The sequence below is a fragment of the Diceros bicornis genome, chromosome 3 (assembly GCF_020826845.1).
Source record: "Diceros bicornis minor isolate mBicDic1 chromosome 3, mDicBic1.mat.cur, whole genome shotgun sequence".
In the NCBI taxonomy this organism is placed as follows: domain Eukaryota; kingdom Metazoa; phylum Chordata; class Mammalia; order Perissodactyla; family Rhinocerotidae; genus Diceros; species Diceros bicornis.
The window spans coordinates 39,372,212-39,397,610 of record NC_080742.1 but is presented as its reverse complement, the minus strand read 5'-3'; the positions used below and the strand labels follow the sequence as shown (position 1 = coordinate 39,397,610).

At 38.9% G+C, this 25,399-nt stretch overlaps 1 protein-coding gene across 4 annotated transcripts; it reads right to left on the bottom strand.

The window, feature by feature from the left end:
- Window positions 1-21,379: 21,379 nt before the first annotated feature.
- Window positions 21,380-23,637, bottom strand: ARL4A (ADP ribosylation factor like GTPase 4A). Of its 4 annotated transcripts, none has more exons than XM_058526451.1 (2): window positions 23,509-23,637; window positions 21,380-22,392 (listed from the first exon to the last, which is right to left on the bottom strand). In XM_058526451.1, the coding sequence occupies exon 2, from the start codon at window positions 22,301-22,303 to the stop codon at window positions 21,701-21,703; it is 603 nt and encodes a 200-aa protein (XP_058382434.1). In that variant the 5' UTR covers window positions 22,304-22,392; window positions 23,509-23,637; the 3' UTR covers window positions 21,380-21,700. The 4 variants fall into 4 exon arrangements, with proteins under 4 accessions (XP_058382434.1, XP_058382423.1, XP_058382407.1 ...); XM_058526440.1 differs by having other exon boundaries at window positions 21,380-22,389; XM_058526424.1 differs by lacking the exon at window positions 23,509-23,637 and adding an exon at window positions 22,851-22,967.
- Window positions 23,638-25,399: the final 1,762 nt, after the last annotated feature.

The window sequence follows — 25,399 nt, the reverse complement described above, 5'->3', positions numbered from 1 at the left end:
TACGTTGCTGAATATTATGCTTGATAAAATAATTGTGAAAATATTTTATCATATTCTTCTGACTAAAGCAATCCAAAAGATGAACCTCAGAAAAGTAGCTTTCTTTGACAGCTTGAAAACAGATTTTCAAAAATTCTTATCTACTCATATAACATTTATCTTTTCTACTAGAGTTATGAGTGAAACCAAAGGGAATAAGAAGAAAGCTCTAAAAGAATGAACAAGGTAGTTGTGTTGGACTTAGTAACTTTCTCGTTTTAAAAATAGCAGTGACGTTCTGGTTTTAAAATCATCCAAATCCAAAGTAAGCAATGAGAGTTAACCGTACCTACACTAAGACAGGATTCCAAGGTGATGACTGTGGCAGTTTCTAGTTATATAGAGATGAGTTGCAAACTGAGACCTAGGTGCCCCCAAGATGCAAAGAGTCTTTTATGTGGCTACTCAGACATTTTGAGTTTACAGTCATGTGCCACATAATGACATTTCACTCAACAACAGACCGCACACATGACAGTGGTTCCATAAGATTATAATGGAGCTGAAAAATTCCTATCACCTAATAATGTCATAGCCTTCGTAATGCCATAGGTTTTCATTAATAGAGGAATGTTCATGGCGCATTATCTGCTTACAATCAAATCTATGATGAAGATAAGAAACAAACCAAGCAAACCACATGGACATATTTCTGAAAGGAGTGACACCTCCTCAAGAAGAGCCTCACACAGGTCCTTCAGGAGGTATTCCCGAAGAAGGCATTGTTATCACAGGAGATGACAGCTCCATGCATGTTATTGTCTCTGAAGACCTTCCAGTGGGACAAGATGTGGAGGTGGAAGACAGTGACATTGATGATCCCAACCCTGTGTAGACGTAGGCTAACGCGTGTGTTTGTCTCTTAGTTTTTCTTTTTTTGTTGTTGGTGAGGGAGATTGACCATGAGCTAATATCTGTACCCATCTTCCTCTATTTTATGGGACGCTGCCACAGCCTTGCTTGATGAGTGGTGCATAGGTCAATGCCTGGGATCCAAGCCTGCAAACTCTGGGCCGCCAGAGCGGAGTGCACGAACTTAACCACTATGCCATTGAGTTGGCCCCGTGTCTTAGTTTTTAATGAAAAAGTTTAAAAAGTAAAAAGTAAAAAATGTTAAAAATAAAAAAAACTTATAGAATAAGGATATAAAAAAAGAAAATATTTTTGTATAGCTGTACAATGTGTTTGTGTTTTAAACTAAGTGTTATTACAACAGGGTCAAAAGGTTGAAAAAATTAAAGTTTATAAAGTAAAACAGTTACAGGGGCCGGCCTGGTGGCACAGTGGTTAAGTTCATGCACTCCACTTCAGCGGCCCAGGGTTTGCAGGTCTGGATCCCGGGCAGGGACATACACATCCCTCATCAAGCCATGCTGTGGCAGCATCCCACATACAAAATCAAGAAAGATTGGCACAGATGTTAGCTCAGGGCCAATCTTCCTCACCAAAAAAATAAATAAATAAAAGTTACAGTAAGCTAAGGTTAATTTATTATTGAAGAAAGAAAATTATTTTTTTATAAATTTAGTGTAGCCTGAGTGTACAGTGCTTATAAAGTCTACAGTAGTGTACAGTAATGTCCTAGGCCTTCACATTCACTCACCACTCACTCACTGACTCACCCAGAGCAACTTCTAGTCCTGCAAGCTCCATTCATGGCAAATGCCCTATACAGGTGTACTACTTTTTATTTTTCATACCTTATTTTTACTGTACCTTTTCTATGTTCGATATGTTTTGGATAGACAAATACGTACCATTGTGTTACAATTGCCTACAGTATTCAGTACAGTAATGTGCTGTACAGGTTTGTAGCCTAGGAGCAATAGGCTATACCATATAGCCTAGGTATGTAGTAGGCTATAATCATCTCGGTTTGTGTAAGTACACTCTATGATGTTCACACAATGACGAAATCGTCTAACAATGCATTTCTCAGAACATATTCCCATTGTTAAGAGACACGTTACTGCATATGAATTTCCTATGAACTCTGTGAACCTGTAAGCTATAAGGAAAGTGTCACTGTGCTATGTCCAAGATATAATCATGTTGGCCTCTCATGTAGACTCCACCCTGAGTTTCAACCAGCTTTCAACAGGCCTGAGATCCTTGCCAAAATGTAACTCAGTATCCATGCTCCATATCAAATGTAGATAGACCATTGCAGTTGTAAGGAATATCTTAATACTGTAAAATATACAATGGGGGGTGTTATATATGCATAATATAATATAATATTTAAAGAGTTGTCAATTTCTGTAATGTGGGGAGAAAGGTAGTTTTGATGGATTTTTTTATTACTATTGCCTTTTTCGTAATCTCAAAGAACATTTTTTCATTGTAAATGAATTTTATTAGAAAATTGAGCATTCCAAGTTTTGGGAGGCCAGTGCTGAGAAAGCACAGCAGCTTTTTGAGCTAAAATCTGAGACTCATTATCAGAGCAGGGGGTGTATTTATCTCTCAGATGACTTGGTACAGAAAACAGGTCGAGATTCATTCATGGGGATTTATTTATCCATCTTGCATCATGTAAAACTGGAGCGAGTTCTCCAAATGCCTTAACTTCCTTCCTTGGAAGCCATGGAGCAATAACTTTTAATTGGAGAGTAACAAAACCAACCCACATTTCCACATTGTTGAGAGGCTTAACTAATAAGCAAGTTTTAAAGACATTTTATACACTGAAGAGCACTTTAACTAAAATAATAAAAATGGAAGTGATTTGTCTGTAAGTCCATGAACTATACATAATGACACAATTGCACAATTTGCACAAAAATTCTAGAATGTTGGCATTATTTGATAATATAAGAAATTTTATAATAGTGGCTTTAAAATCACTGAAAAATACATAGTATTCAAAAGAATTACATGGTATTAAATATGCTAAAATTCAGATCCATTGCAGTCAGAAGCTACACTCAAAATATGCCACAGGCCCTCAACCTGGAGAAACAGGACACCAGGCCTTTAAGGAACAGTTGTGTTTCCTGTTGCTCAGTAACTGTTCTAACTGACCCCGGAGGGAGACTTCATCCTCTGACCTTCTCTGGCCTTCTACAGAATGATGGGGCAGAGGAAAAAGAAGAAGGAAAAAGACAGAATTCCAAAGGCCAACTAGAAATTAACCTTTTAGCATGTTGATTCTTGCTCTTAATGAAGAAGAAAATCATTCAGCTGCCTCTGTCAAAAGCTATTGGTCTCTTCTCTGTGCTCCTGGAACTCTCTGTGTTCCTCTTCTGTGACCTTGTCATACTATCATAGGAATTTAACATGTCTGCTTGCCTTATCGAATTCTGAGTTCTCTGCAGACTATGTCTCATTCATCTTTATATGCCCAATGCCTGTTACCATTAAGTGCTGTCAATGAATAAAGACAAAATAATAGAATATACATCCAAGATCAGAAAAAAATTAATAAACTCCATTTTCAGAACTTTATTTCTATAATATCTACACATAAAAAATATCTGCAAAAAAAATCTATTTTTAAATTTAAATTGAGATTTTAAAATGTTATTCCCTTCCTTTCTTCCGTCTTTCCTTCCTCCCTCCCTCTATCCTTCTCTCTGTCGTTTTATTCACTATTCAGTGAAAAAGCTATTAGGCAGGCCCAAGAGGGCAGGAAGGCAGCCCAGCAAGATGGGCTACATATAGATGGATTGAGCAAAGAATATATTGAGATAACGGAAGCCAGATTTCTGACTGTCACAGAAGGAAGGTAGAAATATGGAAGCGGAGAACAATAGAATGAATTCTGTGGTGATAGAAAATAGGAATTGGAGGTATTGGTGTGTACTCATGGTTATAAATAAATAAATAAATGTGTGTGTATATACATATGTATACATTTGTGTGTGTATATATATATAGAGAGAGAGAGAAATAAAAAAATAGTGGTACGTACGTGTATAAATTTCCTTTTTCCCCTAGAGGAGCCTAGAAGCAGGAGTATCCCAGCAATGAGCACATCTTGCACCCACATCTTAATTTCTAAATGCCACTCTACTAAAAGAAACAGGGCTTCCCGGTGAAATGGCTGATTCCAAGGCTGGCACAATGAAAGAACAAGCTGAGCTTGGATCATCTGACTGTGCTAGAACGTAAGGAAGTACTCAAAGAACGATAAGTACATGTCAAAAGAGCCCGAAGGGGCTCCTACTCATCAAATCTGGGACAATTTGAGCATCAAAATAAATAATGATAGTACTAAATTATAGCTCATTGAATAAAACAGGAATTCATGAATCCTCAATGATACAGATAAGTAAATGGAGAGAAAAGAAAGCTCTTTCTTACAGTTTAATACTAAGAATTTAGAAGGAATGAAGGAATTAAGAAATTAACATTTCTCAACCAATATAGCAATAATTAATAAGGCAAGAAATAGCAATGGATGCTAAAACTAATCAGTGAGTGTGCGCTGAGGAACAGGATTTCACAAGCCTTAAAAGTTCTCCCCACAAAATAGTTACTAATTCCAAAATGAAAGAAAAATCATACTTTTACAGTAGAGAAACCTCAAAGACACTATCTTATTTAAGTGATCAACTTAACATCACCAGTAATGAAAATAATTGACACCATCTGCTGCATGATTGGGTGCAAGGAAAATAGCAAAGCATCACTTCTGTAAGATTTTGTCCAAAAAACGCATGACCTTGATATAATTATGAGGAAACATTAGATAAACCCAAATTGAAGGACAGTCTCCAAAGTAACTGGCCTATAATCTTCCAAAATGACATGCCCCCGAAAGTCAAGGAAAGAAGGAGGAACTGTTCCAGAGTAAATGAGGCAACCAGGTACCACAATTGATCCTGGATTGCATCCTGTGTCATAAAGGACATTATTGAGACAACTGACCAACCTTGGATGAAGTCTCTGGGGAAAGGGTATACAGAAGTTATTTTGTACTATTCTTGCAACTTTTCTCCAAGTTTGAAATTGTTCCAAAATTAAAACTGAAAAAATAAATTTTAGGTATTATTCTTTGACTTTGAGTCCAGTGATTGACTATCCTAATAGTCAAGTTCATATAAGAAATAATCTGATACATTTGCATAACCAAGTTTAAACACTGAACACACAGTAAACAGTGACTCACCAAGTGCCTCATCTGTGAATTACTAGTATTATTATTATTAGCACTTAACATTGATCTAGCACCCACACTGTTGTACATAATAGAGTAAAAGTAATGGTTCCCTCAAGGAGCTGTTCTAAAAAATAAGAACTTACATATACGTAGGCACATATCCAAATACAATGTTTATAAAGGGATAGAGAGCCCTGGGTCAGATCTCACAAAGAAAAAACCAGACTCAGGCTATTCCTCTCTCATTTTTTTCAGGTTGAAGGAGGTGCAAATCCAGGTGTTCACACATTACCAAATTACTGCTCTGTAATGACAGTGACATCCTGTTTGTGGTCATGGCCAATTTAGTATTACAATACACCTGTGAAACCACAGGCCATCCAACATTTCGGCTAGGCTATGTAATTAAAGTGGCAACACTTATTACCTAGAAATATTGGTAAGTTCCAGGATGCAGCAGAAGCCCTCTGTCCACCTGACTTTCAGTTACAAATGGGGTCAGAGAAACCCAATAAAGGTCAAACCTGGAGAAACCTGTGGCTGGCTGCTGCCCCTCCCTTCAAATCAGAGCTCCCTGAACACTCCTTTCTGGAACCAGGAGGTAAAATTTTAGGGCTGCCCCTTGAAAAATCTCTTTAATTCTCTCATGTTGGGCCGGCACCGTGGCTTAGCGGTTAAGTGTGTGTGCTCCGCTGCTGGCGGCCCGGGTTCAGATCCCGGGCGCGCACCGACACACCGCTTGTCCAGCCATGCTGAGGCCACGTCCCACATACAGCAACTAGAAGGATGTGCAGCTATGACATACAACTATCTACTGGGGCTTTGGGGGAAACAAATAAAATATAAATAAATAATTCTCTCATGTTTATTTATGTCAAAATCAGCCCTTCCCTCTTCCAACACTGAGTTTTGAATAAACATTTGCTTTTATTATACAGACCACAGATTGCCATCTATAGAATTGGTACAAATATAAACAGTGTTATATTGGAGAGAGCTGAGGGGTTCAGGGCAGGCCACCCCAAGATGTGCCACTCTGGTAGCCGGATTATTTTGAGCTGAGGACAATAAAGGCTCAGAAGACTCAGGAAGAACATTTGGTCTTCTCCCAAATTGCCTAAAAGAATTTAAGGTAGAAGGCCTGGTCCAGGAAGGAGTTAATACCACAAGATAACTGTAGCATAATGTAAAATAGGTGTGATAGAAAGGCACCACCAAGCCCATCTTATTGAAATTCTGTCTCTCGGGGCCACAATCTCTATAGGTCGCCAAGCAAACAGTTGTCTAACAAACATTTGCTTTTCCATCTCCATGTGAATTGCCTTCCTCCCCTTTGAAGCCCCAAACCACTACCCTCAACGTCCTCCTTTGTCTTTAGTTGAGATAATATTTAAGGAGGCAACTTTGGCCATTATGGTGAGTTGCTCAGTTTTCCTGGGTTTCTCCCACATATACATGTTATTAAACTTTGTTTTACTTTCTCCTGCTAAGCTGCCTTTCTAATTATTTGACGGGCCATAAGAACCTTAAGGGAAAGGGGGTGGTTGGGGAAGGAATTCTCCCTCTTCCCCTCCAGAGCCATAGCTCATTCAAGCTGCTGAAGAATCTTTGAAAATGACATCGACTGACAGAAAGCCAGGGATTGCTGAGATCTTCTATGCAAATCCTATTATACCTGGGGCACTTCAGAGAAAATTCTATTGGTAAACTAATAATAATAATGACAATAATAATAATAAATTGAATGCTTCTACGGGCAAGACAAGATTCTAAATACTTAACATGTAATGATTCTTGTAATCCTCAAACAACTCTAAAAGGGCACATTATTGTTATTCCACTATATGGTTGATAATATTGTGGCCCAGAGAGGTTAAGTAACCTATCCAAAGTTATACAGCTGATAAATGGTAAAACTAGCATTTGAACACAGGCAGTTTGGTTCCAGAACCTAAGCTCAGAACAATAATATCATAACTCTCTCTTAGAAAGCTTTACAAGTCATCATCACCACTATTTTAGTCTGACTTTCTCTATTCTCTCAGGTCTGAAATTACAATATTTCAAATCTAGGTAATTGAAAATAGTCAGTCTAGGATATATGGGAATCTAGTTATTGTTCAAAATATGTTAGCTAAATTCAAATGATATCAAGAACTTAAAGTATACTTGAGATGGAAGTGAAACTTTAATAATTATAAATGGCAGATATTAGAGCATAGATTAATGAGAATATTAATAGCAATTTTATTTTTTAAAAAAATGACAAGGACCAGCCTAGTGGTTAAGTTTGGTACGCTCCACTTTGGCAGCCTGGGTTCAGTTCCCCAGCACGGACCTACACCACTTGTCTGTCAGTGGCCATGCTGTGGTGGCGGCTCACATACAAAAAAAGAGGAAGATAGCAACAGATGTTAGCTCAAGGCGAATCTTCCTCAGCAAAAAGGGGAAGATTGGCAACAGATGTTAGCTCAGGGCAAACCATCCTCAGCAAAAAAACAACAACAAAAACTCTGCTTCCCCACACCCCCTAATGCATGCTCAGGTTTGTAGGCATACATGTATCCCAGTATATGATGAAATAGGTGATTTAAGCACACAGTGTATCTAGAAACACCCCAAAATGAGAATCCCATAGTACCTAGGAAACATCAAATTAAAGACAGAATTTGTGTGTGTTGTGTGTGTGTATGCGAAATAATGTTAAATCTATTTATGTATAAATAGAAAGGAATCATATTCTAAAATATTATAAATAATTATACAGGCCAGTTTTAAACATCTGTGAATATCTCTGAAAAAAGTTCAGCTTGAGCAACTTTGACATCAATGAGTATGAACAATAAGTTTTATTATTTTTTAATTTTTTTATTATTATTACGTTTTATTACTTAAATTTTAACTAAGTTTTGTCTGCAGCAGTGACAGAATATAAATGCTGCTACATTTATAGTAAATATAGTTGGAATAGAATATCTCTTTGTAACACAAAATAATGGATCTGCCTTCTGAAATTCAAGAGGCCTAGATTCAACACATGGCTCCACCCAACTGTGTGACCTAGATCAAGTCTCTCAACCACTTCAAGCTGATTGGCTCTTCTACAAAACATGGCTAACAAAACTACTTACTTAAAAGTTACATAGCTACTCTGCTTTTTTTTTTTTTTTTTTTTTTTTTGCTGAGGAAGATTCATCCTGAGCTAACAGCTGTGCCAGTCTTTCTCTATTTTGTATGTGGGTCACTGCAACAGCATGGCCGGCAACGAGTGGTGTAGGTCTGTGCTCAGGAACCGAACACAGGCTGCTGAAGTAGAGCACACAGAACTTAACCACTAAGCCATGGGGCCAGCCCCCCCTCCATAGCTGTATTTAAATTCCAAATCTAGACAAAAGAAACAGGGTCTCGGGAAAAAGACTCTAACGTGGATATGTTAGATGGCCTTCAGGGACCAAGAAAGTGAGATACAAGTAATAATCCAAGCTAGTAACTAGACAGCATTTAGACTAGGATGATAGCAGTAAATGATTACGAAAGGCAACTTTAGAGCCACTTTAAGGGAAGAGATGACAAAATAAATTATTTATTTAAGATCATCTTTAAATTGGAATCAGGTTATGTGAATCCTTAAAACTCTTTAATACTTTCCCATTGCTTTTAGAATAAAATTTATTTTTTTTTACTCCCTTTCAAACCAACCTTCCAGCTAAGAGAAACTAGAAAAGCTAGACATTTTTGTTTATAAATCTATTTGAAGGGATCAGAGAGCTACAAAGACATTGAGGATTTGGGGGAAAGACTCAAAAGAAAAAGGAAGCCCAGAGAGCCCTAACCCTTGCTAACTGTCAGTAACAAAGTAAATGCTCTCTGGAGAATGATAACATCCTATAGAACCTCAAATATCACTTAAAATTTTATTTATAATGTATGACAGTCAGTCAGAAGAAAACCAGAAATACAATAGGGTAAAATTTTATTAAAAAGCAGAAGACAGACAGACTCACAGATAACCAGATGTTCATAGATAATCTGTTATCTGAGGGGCTTCAAACCATAAATTCAAGAAGCTCTACAACTCCCAAGCAAAAGAGATACAAAGAAAACCACCCCTAGACACATAGCCAAACTGCAAAAACTAAAAACAAAGAAAAATCTTACAAGCAACCAGAGAATAAAGACATACTACTTTCCTAATCTTTGACAAAGGAGCCAAGAACATACAATGGAGAAAAGAAAGTCTCTTCAACAAATGGTGTTGGGAAAACTGGAGAGCCATATGCAAAAAAACGAAAGTAGACCCTTACCTTACACCATACATAAAAATTAACTCCAAATGGATTAAAGACTTGAATGTAAGACCTGAAACTATGAAACTTCTAGAAGAAAAAATAGGCAGTACGCTCTTCGACATCGGTCTTAGCAACATATTTTCAAGCACCACGTCTGACCGGGCAAGAGAAACAATAGAAAAAATAAACAAATGGGACTACATCAAACTAAAAAGCTTCTGCACAGCAAAGGAAACCATCAACAAAACGAAAAGACAACCTAACAATTGGGAGAAGATATTTGCAAACCATACATCTGATAAGGGGTTAATCTCCAAAATATATAAAGAACTCATGCATCTCAACAATAAAAAAACTAACAACCCAATTAAAAAATGGGCAAAAGACCTAAATAGACATTTCTCCAAAGAAGATATACAGATGGCCAACAGACACATGAAAAGATGTTCAACATCATTAACTATTAGGGAAATGCAAATCAAAACTACAATGAGATATCACCTCACGCCCATCAGAATGGCTATAATTAACAAGACAGGAAGCAACATGTGTTGGAGAGGATGTGGAGAGAAGGGAACTCTCATACACTGCTGGTGGGAGTGCAAACTGGTGCAGCCACTATGGAAAACAGTATGGAGATTCCTCAAAAAATCAAGGATAGAACTACCATATGATCCAGCTATTCCACTTCTGGGTATTTATCCAAAGAACTTGAAAATACCAATGTGTAAAGATACATGCACCCCTGTGTTCACTGCAGCGTTATTCACAATAGCCAAGACTTGGAAGCAACCTAAGTGCCCATCAAGGGACGAATGGATAAAGAAGATGTGGTATATATACACAATGGAATACTACTCAGCCATAGAAACAATGAAATCCAGCCATTTGTGATAACATGGATGGACATAGAGGGTATTATGCAAAGTGAAATAAGTCAGAGGGAGAAGGTCAAATACCGTATGATTTCCTTCATTAAGTAGTAGATAATAACAACAATAAACAAACACATAGAGACAAAAAACAAACAAACAAAAAAAGACATACTGCTTTCATACGAGCAAAAATTATACTAACAACTGACCTCCCAACAACAACAACGGAAGCAAGAAGACAATAGAATGACATGCTTTAAAGTGCTAAAAAAACAACAAAAACTGCCAATCTAAAATTCTATACGCACTGAAACTATCCTTTAAAAATAAAAGCAAAATAAGTATTTTCAGAAACCAAAAATGGAAAGATTTGTTGGTAGCAGATGACACTAGAGAAAATACTAAAGGAAGTTCTTCCGGTAGAAGGAAAATGATCCCAGATTATACCTCAAGAGATTCAAGAGAAAATAGAGAGTAGAAAGGATAACTATGCAATAAATAAATAAGCAATCATGTCTTGGAGGATCTTTAATGTGTAGAAATAAAATATACAACAACAATAACCCATATATCATAAGTTAAAAATTTTATGTTTTTAAATTGTCCAAAAAGTGGAAGTGGCAAAAGTACTGATTTATATTAGGCTTCAGTAAATCAAGGATGTACGTTGTAATTACGGAAATAACAAAAACAATAGTAGATGAATTTATAACAAGTAAATAGAGAGGAAAAAAAATACAAATACTTAAATTGAAAAGAAGGAAAAAAAGGACATTAAAAACAGAGATGGTCAAACAAATGAAAAAATATTATGGTATGTTTAAACACAAATAGCAATCATTTGTAATTAAGTATATAAAGACTAAATAAAAGCAAACTAAATATTCTCATTAAAGACACAATTGTCAGACTGGGTAAATATCTTACTCTGATCTTTCAACTTCATATCCTGCCATTCTCTCTGCTGCTCACCAGTTCCGACCATGCTAGTTGACTCTCGGTTCGCAACTCCATTAAGCGATTTTCCATGTCAGGCCCACTGCATATAATGTTCCCTCTGCCTGAAATGTTTTCCCTCTAGTCTTCCTCAGAGCTCTTTAGAGAGATCAGAAAAATCTTCTCCAACCACTTTATCAAGAGAAAGTCATCCCTCTTGTTTTCCATTCCTCAGCCCTTTGTTTCCTTCATAGCACTTTTCACATTTTATACTTATTTTGTTTACTAACTTTTGTCTGGCTCCCCCATTAAAACCGAGCTTCATTCATCTGTTCATTATGTACATATGTGAGTGTTTAGTACGTGTATGTGCCATGTTGTGTTTTAAGAGCTAAGGATACAACAGTGGCTGAATTCCCTGTCCTGGTGAGCTTACTTTCTAGTGCAGGGGACAGACAAAGTACTCACCTCTGTTGTGATTACTGCTGTATCCAAAACTCCTGGTGGCATGAGGTAGCCATTCAAATACTTCTTGAGTGAATGTTTGATCTATGTGCCAGAAACCATGCCAGATAACTTACAAACCTTTCATAACATGACCTTAAAGGAGAAGTAATATCACAATTTTAAGGTGAGAAGGCTGCAGCTCAGAGAAATTAACTTGCATTAAGCCATACAGCTAATATACGTCAAGGTCATGATGTAAACTCCCCCTGTAAAATTTAAAACAAGCACCGAGTTTTTAGCATGGGGAGTTGTTGACACATTGTTCGAGCACAAACGACCATCTTTGTTTACCAATCTGAGAGATTGAAAGTGTTTTATTTACTTTTTTGATAAATCAAATGGAGGTTTAGTCTAGGCCATTTGGCACAGCCCATTTTCTTCAGGTGTTGCTACTGTGATATGCCTTTGATTTTTCCTTATCATACTTGTTAGTCCCAAAATAATTGGCTATGATCATGATCACTGAAACCTGTGACACCCAAGAGTTCCCAAGAGGATTATAGAAAAGCAACACTGTAGGCACTAGTAAGTACTTTATCTCTAAATCTCTAATCGGTCTCCATCTTTGTGAGATGAGCAGGACTACTTGTAAATTTCTAGGACACCTTACGTGTCTTAAGCATAAGGTATATATAAGCTCAATAGAAGGAAAAGTGTTTATTCCATATTGCCTTTTCCCTGGGCTCTCTCAGATCTTCCCTAAGCCATCTGATCTGAGACATCCCTAGATCAGACAATGTTCTCAGTTTAGTTATTTTGACACCAATGTCAAGCCAATGAAAAAAATCCCACCATAGAGAAGAAACGAGATCGAAGACAGCCAGATAAATTTTCACTAGGTCAGTTCTATTTATGATCTCTTTATTCCTGCCATTAAAAGCACCATCCCTCTGTCACATCCAATAAAGCAATGGTTTTTAAATCTGGCTGATGTAGGTACGTTAAAAACCTAGGAAGAGTTAGAATATAAATTAGTGGCTCCACCCTCTAGAGATTTAATTCAAAATGTCTAAGATAGAGTCCAGGGATTTTACAAAGCTCCTTAAGCCATTCTGAAGCATAACAGTTTGGAAAAATGTTGTTCTAGAGAACTCCATTTTGGTACTGACCCATTTCAGGGTATCTACAGACAGATGACACATTAAGGGAAATAAGCACTTCTTGTTTTACTATTTAAAAAACACCTTGGTCCACTGGATGCCCACGGTTTCTAATCACTTGCTGTTTAGTTATTCATTTTCTGCATTAAAAAGAAAGAAAACAAGTGACTATTCATATTCTTGTTGACATTACACGGAGCTGCAATAAGAAGACTAAGAGTCCTTTTTCAACCAGAGATGCTTCTATATCAGGTGTCTTCCAATGCAAATGACATGGACTTAAATTTTCACAAAACAGTTCTACCACAAAGTATGAGGCTCAAACTAAAAATGGAACAAAAAAAGGCTTACAAAAAAATTCTTGATTGTGGAAAATATTCATGTAGCTCAGTTCATAAATTAATCTCAAGTTGAATACTTTAAATATATTGGAAGAACTGTATATTAAATACCAGATTCAACATTTCTATAATGCAAATAAAGGATTTTGTGAAACCAATATACCTAAACACATGCCAGCTGGTGGCATAAGCACACATAAAAAAATAATTAAAACACAAGAATTTGACTGCATACTCCTACTGAGGTATAACCTAAGGACAAAAGGAACGACAATCATTGTTAAACCACTCCCAGTGATCATACTGTTGGGAGTAGTGTTGAATTATTTTGAAGCTGCGGTAAGAATAGAGTGGAATAAGGCAAGGGAATAAGTGTGTGTCGCTGACAACTAGGATTTGGGGCATAGTGGAAAAGAGATAATAAGTAATGTCACTGAGGTTAAATAAAAACCCTACCATTCTGAATTTTAAGCTTTCTATTGGAAGTAGCAGTGTGAATTAATAACGAATCTTTTTTTAAAAAGAAGTCCAAGGGGCCGGCCCAGTGGTGTAGCTGTTAAGTTCTAGTGCTCCGCTTTGGCGGCCCAGGGTTCGCCTGTTCGGATCCTGTGTGCGGACATATAACCACTCATCAAGCCGCTGAGGCAGTCCCACATACAGCAAGTAGAAGGATGTACAACTATGACATACAACTATCTACTGGGGCTTTGGGGAGAAAAAAGGGCAAAAAAAAAAAAGGAGGAAGATTGGCAACAGATGTTAGCTCAGGGCCAATCTTCCTCCAACAAACAAACAAACAAACAATTCCTAGTTCCATCCACTGAAAAGGCCTAGAATCAATGACAAATCCAGTCGTCTATAGTACTCTGGCCTCTACATACCATTTCCCACTAAAAGGAACCTGGGATTCTAGAAAAATGACAGGTCTGGGGCAAGAAATGTACCAGATAAAGGCAGGAACTTTCTGTAAACCATAAAGCAAAGATTATGTCAAAAGGACTCAGTTCGGGCTGGCCCCGTGGCTTAGCGGTTAAGTGCACACGCTCTGCTAACTGGCGGCCCGGGTTCAGATCCCGGGCGCGCACCGATGCACTGCTTCTCCGGCCGTGCTGAGGCCGTGTCCCACATACAGCAACTAGAAGGATGTGCAACTATGACATACAACTATCTGCTGGGGCTTTGGGGGAAAAAAGGAGGAGGATTGGCAATAGATGTTAGCTCAGAGCCTGTCTTCCTCAGCAAAAAGAGGAGGATTACCATGGATGTTAGCTCAGGGCTGATCTTCCTCACAAAAAAAAAAAAAAAAAAGGACTCAGTTCTCTAAAGATGGGACAATTGAAGCATATATGAGGATAATAAACTATAAAATATTGAAATATATCAAATATGTTTAAATGTATAAGGTTATAATGATAGTCAAAAAAAAAAAAACCAAACCTCACTGGTCACCTTTGGAGGGTGCTAGGGAACCAATTCATTTTGAAAATTTGTAAATCAAGAGAAATATTTACCTTGCCTTTCCTTTAAGAACTGAACCTCAGAATAACCAAATCATTGCTGAGAGGAAGTTTCTTATTATAGAAATACTCTAGCCCACAAATGAAGATGGTACAATATAAAATGTCAGCATTTTGCAACTCTTATTGAATTAATGAATCTAGCCAGCCTTGTCCAAGGCAGTAGTTATATGTACCTGAGGCTATTTAAATTTAATTAAAATTAAATAAAATTTAAAATTACATTCCTCAGTCACATCACTCACATTTGAAGCACTCAATAATCACGTGGTTAGTGAGTACCATATTGGACAGTGTAATTTTTTTGGTAAGGAAGATTGGCCCTGAGCTAACATCTGTGCCAGTCTTCCTCTTCTTTGTACGTGGGACACCGCCACAGCATGGCTTGAGGAGGGGTGCAGCTCCACATCCAGGATCCAAACCCATGAATCGGGACTGCCAAAGTGGAACGAGATGAACTTAACCACTATGCCACCGGGCCAGGCTCCAGACAGTGTAGAGATAGAATATTTCCATCATCATAGACAGTTTCATTAGATGTCATTGATTAAGACAATGACCATCAAGGACTGTGAACATCACAAAGAGAGAGAGAACCAGATAATACATATTGATGGAAGTATAAAACACCACCACCTCTGAAATAGTCTTGGGGGAAGAAAAGAAAATTGAGAGTACAATGAAATATGCTAAGCCACAGGGGAAATGCATTCAGCAAGACCCCGAGTGTGGGAAACCATACAAAAATAAACTGCGAAAAAAGAGAGCAAGAAGCGGGGGTGGGAAGAAGGGAGAGAGAAAGAGAACCTGTAAAGACACAAATCAACCAATCAGACCTATGGACTGTTATTGGTTGGGTCTTGATTCCAAAAAACTTTTAAATAATCGGGGAAATCTAAACACTGAATACATATTTGATTATTTTGAAGTATTGTTTTGTACATGTGATGATATTGAGATTGTCTTTTTAAAGAGTGCTTATCATTTAGACACACATATCAAAATATTTATAAATAAAATGTAATTTCTGGGCCTCACTTCAAAATAATACAGGGTGGGGGGAGAGGAACGGTGGCAGAAAGGAAGTAGATGACAATACAGAGTAAACGGGATTGACTATGAGTGGATAATTACTGAAACTAGATGAGAGATACTTGGGTGTTCATTACGCTATCCTACTTTTGTATAAGTTTGAAGTTTGTCATAAGAAAAAGTTAAGATTTTTATTTAAAACTAGAGCATCATTGAAATGAATCAACTTTAACATGTCTCTTCAACCACCCATTTTTAGAACGCTACACATTTTAGGATATTTAGCATAGCTCACCAAGCAAAGATCCCTTCTTTCGTGTATATGTATATATGTACGTATAAAAAGTAAATTTATAAGCTACGACACTGAGAGGACAGATAGTATTTCTGCTGGCATCAATTAAAGTTCATTCAACAAGGTTTTACTGGATGCCTATTATAAAGCAAACATTGTGCTTTTTTAGCACTTTAAAATAAGGCCTGAATTTTATAGTATTGGAATTATTTAAAAGTTTATCTTAATTCAGTTTTTCTTTAGCATGATAAATGACTGGATTTTCTTTTAGGGGTTAACTTTTAGTGATTATCAGAATCATCTGGAGGGCTTGTGAGAACACAGACTGCTGGGCCCAACTCCATACTTTCATATTCTTAGGTATTCTTAGCCTGAGAATTTGCATAGCAAGTTCCCTGGTAATGCCGATGCTTCTGGTCCAGGCACCACACTTTGAGAAACCACTGTGTTCACCCATACCAGTTCCAATCATTTAGAACAGGCAATACAGTATATATCTAAGCTGCATTACCTGAGTTAGTCTTCCAACAGGAAGGGAAGGGATAAGGGATGACGACGCTCCAGGTAATACTTCTGTTTTGGCACTGCTTTCACTTCTTCCTTATTACAGAGGCAGGGAAGAGAAGGCCCAAGAAAGATATGGGTTTATTTTGGCTAATAACCCAGTATTTTCTACTCAACTTGTTTACAACCCAATGCCTAATACGGGTAATCTTAACTCCAGCAAAACATAAGCAGAAGACATAAAAACAAGACCAAAAACAGAAAGTAATTGGAAAATACCTGCCCCACAGACACAAACCACCACCATCATGTATTAGATGTGCCCACAAATAATGGCAAGTTTTCATAGAAGGGTCAGCATACAGATCCCTACTTATCATTAGGTAAAATTTGTGAATTGACTGGTAACAATCTTGAGGCATTTTGAATAACTATAACGTACAGACAGTTTCAGATTTTCTTTTTTTTTTTTTTTTGTGAAGAAGATCGGCCCTGAGCTAACACCTGCCAATCCTCCTCTTTTTGCTCTGGAAGACTGGTCCTGGGCTAACATCCACGTCCATCTTCCTCCACTTTATATGGGACGCTGCCACAGCATGGCTCAACAAGTGGTGTGCCGATGCACGCCCAGGATCCGAACTGGTGAACCCCGGGCCGCTGCAGCAGAGTGCGTACACTTAACCGCTTGTGCCACCAGGCCAGCCCCTCAGATTTTTAATTTCTGCAAAGTGAAGTATTCTATTTTGACTTAATGTTTATATCAGAAAATAACCATGATTTTAAATTTTGTGTGTTTCTTATAGGCGAAGGTGAGATTATACTGTGCTAAAATAGACCGGTGCTTTAGAAATTTAAAGAAATGACCCAGATACCAAGAAAATTCAGGGTGTTTAGTCTTTCCCAATTTCCACCAAGCTCCCACTTTGTGTTAGGCTACATGACTGCTAAGAAAAACAAGAGCTTTTTCTGTCATATTCTCCTTCAAAATAAGTTTTCTTTAAATACATTTGTCAGAAAATATTCTGGCTATTAATAACAACTATCCATTAAATGTTTACTATGTGTCAGGTACTCTGCTAAATATCATACATTGTTTCATTTAATCCTTCTAATCAATTAAACCCAAATGGTAGGTATATGCCTCAGTTTACCAATGAAGAAACTAAGGCTGAGAGTAGTGAAATAAATTGTCCAAGATGAAACTAGTAAGTGGTAGATCCAGGGTTCAAATCTGGATTTGTACGGTCATTATCAACTATACCACACTGCCTCTCAACACATATTGATTCCTACTGATAACAATAGCTACCGGGGCAGCCCCGTGGCATAGCGGTTAAGTGCGCATGCTCTGCTGCTGGCGGCCCGGGTTCGGATCCTGGGCGCGCACCGACGCAACGCTCGTCAGGACATGCTGTAGCAGCGTCCCATATAAAGTGGAGGAAGATAGGCACAGATGTTAGCCCAGGGCCGGTCTTCCTCAGCAAAAAGAGGAGGATTGGCATGGATGTTAGCCCACAGCTGATCTTCCTCACAAAAAAAAAAAAGTTACCATTTACTGAGTTCTTATCAAATGCTTGTTGATGAGCTGCACAGTTCATATTATTTCATTCAATCCTCTGAGAATTCTATGTGACAGTCTTCATTTGACCAGGAGAGCATTCATACCATGAGAAGTTTCAAGGAACTTGCCAAAAGGTCACATGTGTAATAGTGGGAGAGCCAGGATTTGAACCCTGAGCTGACTCCAAAGCTCAAGCTGTTTTTAGCTAGTACACTTAATATCCTCCTAAACCATCCTCCCATATAGGCATTCCTACATTTCTAACTTGCACATACAGAATTTGATACATACTCCAACTGTGGTTTGTTGAAACTATTATCTCCGATTGTCATATATTTTAATATTAACTTTATGACTATTAGTTTATCATGGTATATTGGTTCAACACTAAGCTTTTATTTAAACACCCCAGTCTTCCATACAATTTGTAAACAAATCTGGTCTCTAAATCAGGTTACCCTCACTCTACTCTTAGCTGATTCTTTGAAACTAAAAGTACATTTAATATTCTGCTAAATTCTTTTATTGTGGTAAAATACATATAAAATTTGCTATTTTTAAAAGTATAATTCAGAGGCATTAAGTACGCTCACAATGTTGCACAAGCATCACCACTATCCATTTACAGAATGTTCTGCTAAATTTAAACCTTAAAGGTAAAATTCCAATCTCCAATGATGGTATACTCAAGATTCCAAGTTGTATTAGCTAAACGTTGAGTGTTACATCATCAAAAGTTTAAAGAAATTTTTTTGTGTCTTTGTTATTGCTGATGAAACCATTGTGTTTACGTTACTGATGAAACTGTTGTATTAAATAGAACCTTGAAACACTCTACCAAAGACCTCCCTCCAGGTCAACATGAATAATTAATGAAACACTCTTTAAGTGTCAAATGCCTTGTTCAAACAAAAATAGTCTAATGCCATGCCTTTCCCTCTCTTCAGAAACCACCATTCTTCTACAGACTAGTACTCCTCACTCTACATACATATATTTTTACTAATAACTTCACTTTTTGGCCAATGATTTGTTCATTTTTCCATGATTAATTCTTAGAGAACTTATGCTGGTTACTTCAAGTATACAACTTTTTCCCTAAATGTTTATAATCCGTTTAGAATAACTCTGGACGTTTAAGTCTCTTTAAATATCAAAACTTCTCTTTTTTAAAATCTTTGTTCTTTGGTACTAATTTGACTTTAGAGTTGTCCAGTTTTTGATTAGTATTTGGTATTAAAATAACCTCAAATATAAGACAATATTTTAGAAATATACTTCAGAAAAAGTGTACTTTTATAAAAAACTAGATATAAAAGCACTGACTAAACTCTTCAGGGTGTGAGACTCATTATCCTACTACCTCTGGTATTAATGGCTAGAATAGGTGGAGGGGGAACTTGAACTTAGCAAACTGGAAACTCTTATGACAAGTTTTGTAGTTGCAAATCTATTTTATAAATAAAAAGCTAGCACAGTGTTCACCCCATTTTCTCTTTGTTGTTGTTGTTCACTAAATATGAAACATTTAGATAATATAGATTTGCTTACCAACTTAGGTTACAAAATAAGGGTCAACACACAAACTTTCACAAGATAGTTAAAGCAGTCCTATTTTATACAGCAAGGAAGTAAAAAGTATAGGAAGGCTAAAATCTAAATTGATTCAGAGTTTTTTTCAGCAAGCTTTATTAATCCATCGTGGATCTAGTGATGTTTGTAGTATATACACCATGATTTCATACACTGAAGCGTAAAAAAAAAAAAAAGACTCCCCCAGAAAACAGCCTTCGCTGCCTCTGTCACACTTCAGCAGAACCAAACTACCAGAGGACTATGTATGTAACCAGCTGTCAAAGTTGTTTTCACACACCTATTAAAAGCTTCAGCCAAAGTGGAAATACATTAAAACTCAAATTCAAACACTGTTCTCCTAGTGGCTCAAGTAGTTTATTGGTAGTTATTATCCACATTTCTATAAATATAAACATTCTAAGTGACTATCACTAGTGCAGGTACATTTAACATATGAAAGCTCCACAGGAAGCTACGTTATTCTGTGTGTAACAAGAATCAAGGTTCCAAAAACTCAGCTGTGCCACTGAAAAAAAAAACCCAAACCAAAACAAAACTCTGCTAGCAAAGTGCATTTCTTTTGGTTATCTTCAGAACAAACAGCTGTTGGCTTTACACAAGGAAATTATGTTCATTTGCTAATATACGATCACTGGAAATAAGTCTTTGCTTGTAGATAGGAATTGGGTAAAGGTTTTTCCTCCTTTTAATTTAGAAGGTGTTTTGGATTCCAATGTAAACAGCACCAGTGAATTTTCATAAAACATATCTTTACTACTTTCCCCTTCATTTTCTACAATCGTAATTCTTATCTGCAGTACTATATCATTTCTTTCTACCTTATAATCAGGACTGGATGGCCTGTGTAACACTGTTCGGTTTGTAAACAAAAAATTAAAGCTCAGAGAACACATAGAATAGCTCTTACATTTTCACACCACAGTGCATTAGGTGTTGTTTATAAAGCTTTTGCTCCTCTCAAAACACTACAAAAATATATGAAAAACCACTTCTGTGTTCAGCCAGCAAATATTAACAAAACAAGTATTTTACAACCGGAATACTTTAGAGACCATGTATTGTAATTACATCCTCTTGACTGAAGTCATCAATTGCTTTCTTCATAAATCCATACATATATCCAAGCATATGCATTTATGATTAATCTACATGCCCAAATTTACTACGTAAGAGTTAAGTAAATTATTTTAGGTTCTTCAAGTGAAAGTGCTTTTGACAACTAGTTCTATAACAGCCCTAAATCCCAAAAAAGGTGTTTTAAACCTGACCATGTAGAAAGATGCATAGCTATTTCTAAAAAGTAAAAGACTACACACCAAAACATGCTTTGTTGGGAAAAGTAATCCATGCACTTGAACATGTCCTAAATACCTTATTTTTATTATTTTAAGTTAGATCAACTTAAACACTGTCTAGGGTTAAGATATAGCATTACATTACTTGAATCCAAAAAATGTCAAAATTTATTTGGCTAAAACTTAAAAAACCAAACACTTCCTCCTTGTCCCTTACTGGTTGGACCAATGTGATCAATACAACTGTGTGTGTGTGTGTGTATATATATATATAAATCTATCCTAACATGTCCATTCATTAACATTTTTATCTTAACATACAAAGCCCTATAAGCAATCTCGTTGCAAAGGCTTCCCCCCAAAAGATATAAGCATAAAACACTAGGCAGACACTCTTCAAAGTTTTATTTCACTAACTTCAGGTCAAATTTCCACAACTGTTTTCTGGTCCATTTACTATCCTTGCTTGGCTTCCGAAAATGGTAGTACCAAAAGACGTGTGGGGTGCGGAGAAGAGACCATTTTAAGAAGCACTGCATTGACTCATCTTCCACAAGGCAACAGAGTTGGGCAAATGACTGTTCAATAAAACAAAGCTTTAACAGCATCCAGGAGGGCAGGCAGGCAAACCAGGCTGTAGACACTCTTTCATTTGTCAAAATCAGACCAGAGAAAATCAACTCCACACAGATATGAAAGGTATCACCATTCATCTCTTCTTTTTCTGTTGCCGCAACATTTTTCTTCTTTTAATTATCATATCATGCAGTTTCTCAAGTCCTTCCTTCAGTCCATCTCCTATGATTGCACAGGTGGGCTGCAAATGCCAGGCAGTCGATGAGCTCAGTTCACTCATTGCTAACAATTTCTCAATTTCTGAGAGAGACAATGAGTTCCTCAGGTCTTGTTTGTTAGCAACTATAAGCACAGGGACTCCTTGATTTTCCGATATCCTAGTTATTTTGTGAAGTTCAGTTTTGGCTTCTTCCATCCTTTCAACATCAACGGAGTCCACAACAAACACGATGCCATCTGTGCATCTGGTATATGACTTCCACAGTGGCCTTAATTTCTCCTGACCACCTACATCCCAGAAGTGAAAAGTGACTGTTTTAGAATTTCCCAAGGTTACTTTAATTTTTTCAGTGTTAAATCCTTTGGTAGGTACAGTATTTACAAATTCATTGAACCGCAGCCGGTACAATACAGTTGTCTTTCCAGCACAGTCCAAACCCAGAATAACAATGTGGAAGGACTGAAATGAGGGCAGGCTGGACAGGATAGAAGTCTGGTCTGACAGCCCATTCCCCATTGCCAGCTGCAAATAAATGTTCCACACTGAAATGCTTTCTTCTTACTGCTTTAGAACTTCTCTTCCTAGGGGATCCAGCTACAAGACTGCTGAGAGGGAAAATGAATAAGTTACTCTTGTGAAATAATGTACTACAACTGTTTTTCTGTTTTTCTCCTAAAATAAGCAACGCAAGGAACTCGACAGATAAAACTTGCTTTAGTAAATAACCAAATGAGATATGAAACGTACACAATCCGAGGCAAAACGACAGAATAGTTGTGATGGAAATTCTTTAACATTCACTGAAATTGCAGTAATAAGTACTCTTCCCTACTCCCATGGGTCTCCAAACCCCAAAGACCTCATTCCGGAGACAACCTAGTCACCATTATCTGGTCCAAGTCGCAGTAACCACAGAAGTGTCTTTTTTGGCAGAAAACCCGTAAGACATAATTCTATCTTGGGGACCTAATTCCACATGCTTAACACACTCAACGCCACTATTACCCTCCCTACCCCCCCTAACCCCCCTACCCCCCCAAAAAAAAACCCACAATGCTCTCACCTCCCGAATTGGAGCCTGGGTCCAAATGAGAAAGCATTGGTAGGCGTTTCCACGCGAGGGGAAAGCGCCTCACGTCCGCTCAGCTTAGCTCTCCACGCAGCTCTGGCAGCCGCTGCACTAGAAACCGCGGATTCAGACTCCGACCACGCCCACTCCTCACGGCCCACCCATGAGCCCAAACCCCATTGGTCACCGGCGTCAGCGCGTCCATGCTACCCCGCCCCCGCGCCCTAATTGGTGAGAATTACTGCCGCTCCCACCGCGGCCGAGCCGGGCTCTCCTTTGGTCCATAGGCACCACCTGTTGCTCTCAAGTTAGAAAACAAGGCTCCTGCGGAGGGAGCCGAGCGGCCCCTGCAGGGGAGCGGAGGTGGGTCAGGTCGCCGCCGATCCGCTCGCTCCGCCCGCCCCGGCGCACCTGCAGCGCAGTACGCGGACGCCACACGGCGGCTCTCACATCCGGGGCCCGCGGTCACTGCCGGCGCCTTAACCCTTTGTCGGCCGGCCCCCGTGCGTGAATGATCCGACCTGCGGCACCCGCCAGGGCAGGCCCACTGTACCCGCAGCACGATCCCTCCAGCTCGCCCCTCCGCACCCGGCCGGCTTGTCGCCCTCGGCAGGGCGTGGCCACACCAGCTGGCCGCCCCGCTGCGGCTCACCTGACTAACCGTCCTTCCGTCGTTCTGACCCAGCGTCGCTCACAGCCGCTCGGGAGCGCGCTGATACCCGCCGGAAGGCACCAGCGAGGCCCGGGCGGTGGCAGGAGCCGAGACGCAGCTTCTAGGGGCGCCGGGCGGGCGCCGCGCGCCAGGCTGCCCTAACGGTGCTCGGCCGGCCGCTCCCCGCGCTGCCGCGGCCCCGCCCCCTTCCCGCGTTCGCCAGGGCGCCGGCCAGTGGAGGGCGTGCGGGAGCCGGGTCTCCTAGCAACCGCAAAACAAGGTCACGTTCGAGCCGGCCTAGCGCTGGCTGGCTGCGTGCGAGCTGGGGTGGGGCTTCCGGCGTCGGCCCCGGGAGCCGTTGGGGTCTCCGGCGTTTTCCGCAGCTGGCGGCTAGCTTCGGGTGGGTCCTACCCTGCACCGCCTGTCCTCGGGCCACCTGGGGGGTCCTCTGGGCGGTGGCGGGTGAGAGAGATTTCAGAGGATGTCCGACGGGCGGGCCCTTTATATAACGGGGTGACCTGGTTGTGCCTCCGTAGTTGCCCTCAGCTGCCTGGGCCGGACTGGTACCTTTAACGCATCTTCCTTTTGCAAAGCGAATAAATGCTCCCTTTCCCACGTGATCCTAGCAACAGCCCCGTGAGGTGGCGACAAGTTGAAATATCACTCTTTGGGCCGCCCCGTGGTGTAGAGGTTAAGTGCGCGGGCTCAGCTGCTGGCGACCCCCTTCGGATCCCGGGCGCCCCCGACGCACTGCTTGTCAGGCCATGCTGGGGCAGTGTCCCACATAGAGTGGAGCAAGATGGGCACCAATGTTAGCCCAGGGCGAGTCTTCCTCAGCAAAAAGAAGAGGATTGGCACGGATGTTAGGTCAGGGCTGATCTTCCTCACCAAAGAAAAAAAAAAGAAATATCTCGGTTTTACAGATGAGGAAATACAATGAAAGATTAAATGGCTGTTTCTAATGACCCAAGGGAAATTAGTGGTGGTCCTAGAACTTAAAAGTCTACAAGTCATTAAATGCATAATGCTTTCTGTTGGATAATTCTGACTCTAAATGGCCTTGTGTGCTTGACCCATAAATTTACAAATATTTACTAAACACCTCATAGGCAAGAGGCACAATTCTGTGTGCTTAGGGATAGAATGGTGAGCACATCAGACTCTGTCTCTGCTCTTGTGGAAAATCAGTCTCATGGGAGAAAAAGAAAGTAACCAAATTGCCACATAAATAAATTTAATTACAAAAGTGCGATCAGTGGTAATTTCAGGGTACTTATGACCACATAGAAGCAGGGATACTTACTTCAAAGTTCTGGGAAAGTGATGAACAAACATCTTTACGGTGTAGGCTATAAGAGATTGGAACTTGGAAAAATCTATATGGTACACTTTTTTTTAAAAATTGCACTTTTTAAATATGGATTGAAATTGCCTCAAGAAATTTCCTAATTTTTCTCAACACCATTATTGCTATTGACGTTTATCTCCTTTATGACTAGCATGGGAACAGTACTTGTCAGACTAGATTTTTAAAAATAACTGACATAAAACCTAAAGACTAAGCACAAAACATATTTTCAAGACAGCGACACTAATTTAGGAAATAAAGCTAGAAGTCTCAAATGGCATATTCTACCACGTTATTTATTGAATCTAGTGTAAGCCAAGGCTTGCCTTATTAGTTATAATTGTGAAATCTTATTACTCATTTACAATAATCAGCAAGTAAGTGATAAAGGGCTTAGTGCAATGACTGAGTCTCCTTTTCTTGGAAATTTAACAGGGATTCTTTATTACACTGGAAAAACTTGCAAATTCTCATTAAATCGAGAATTAAGAGCAAGATTCCATCACAGTCTCTGTTTACAACAGCTTTGAAATCAAGTAGGCT

What these genes read in the sequence shown, in the direction of transcription:
- ARL4A (XM_058526451.1), bottom strand. Translation starts at nt 22,303, where the DNA reads ATGGGGAATGGGCTGTCAGACCAGACTTCTATCCTGTCCAGCCTGCCC.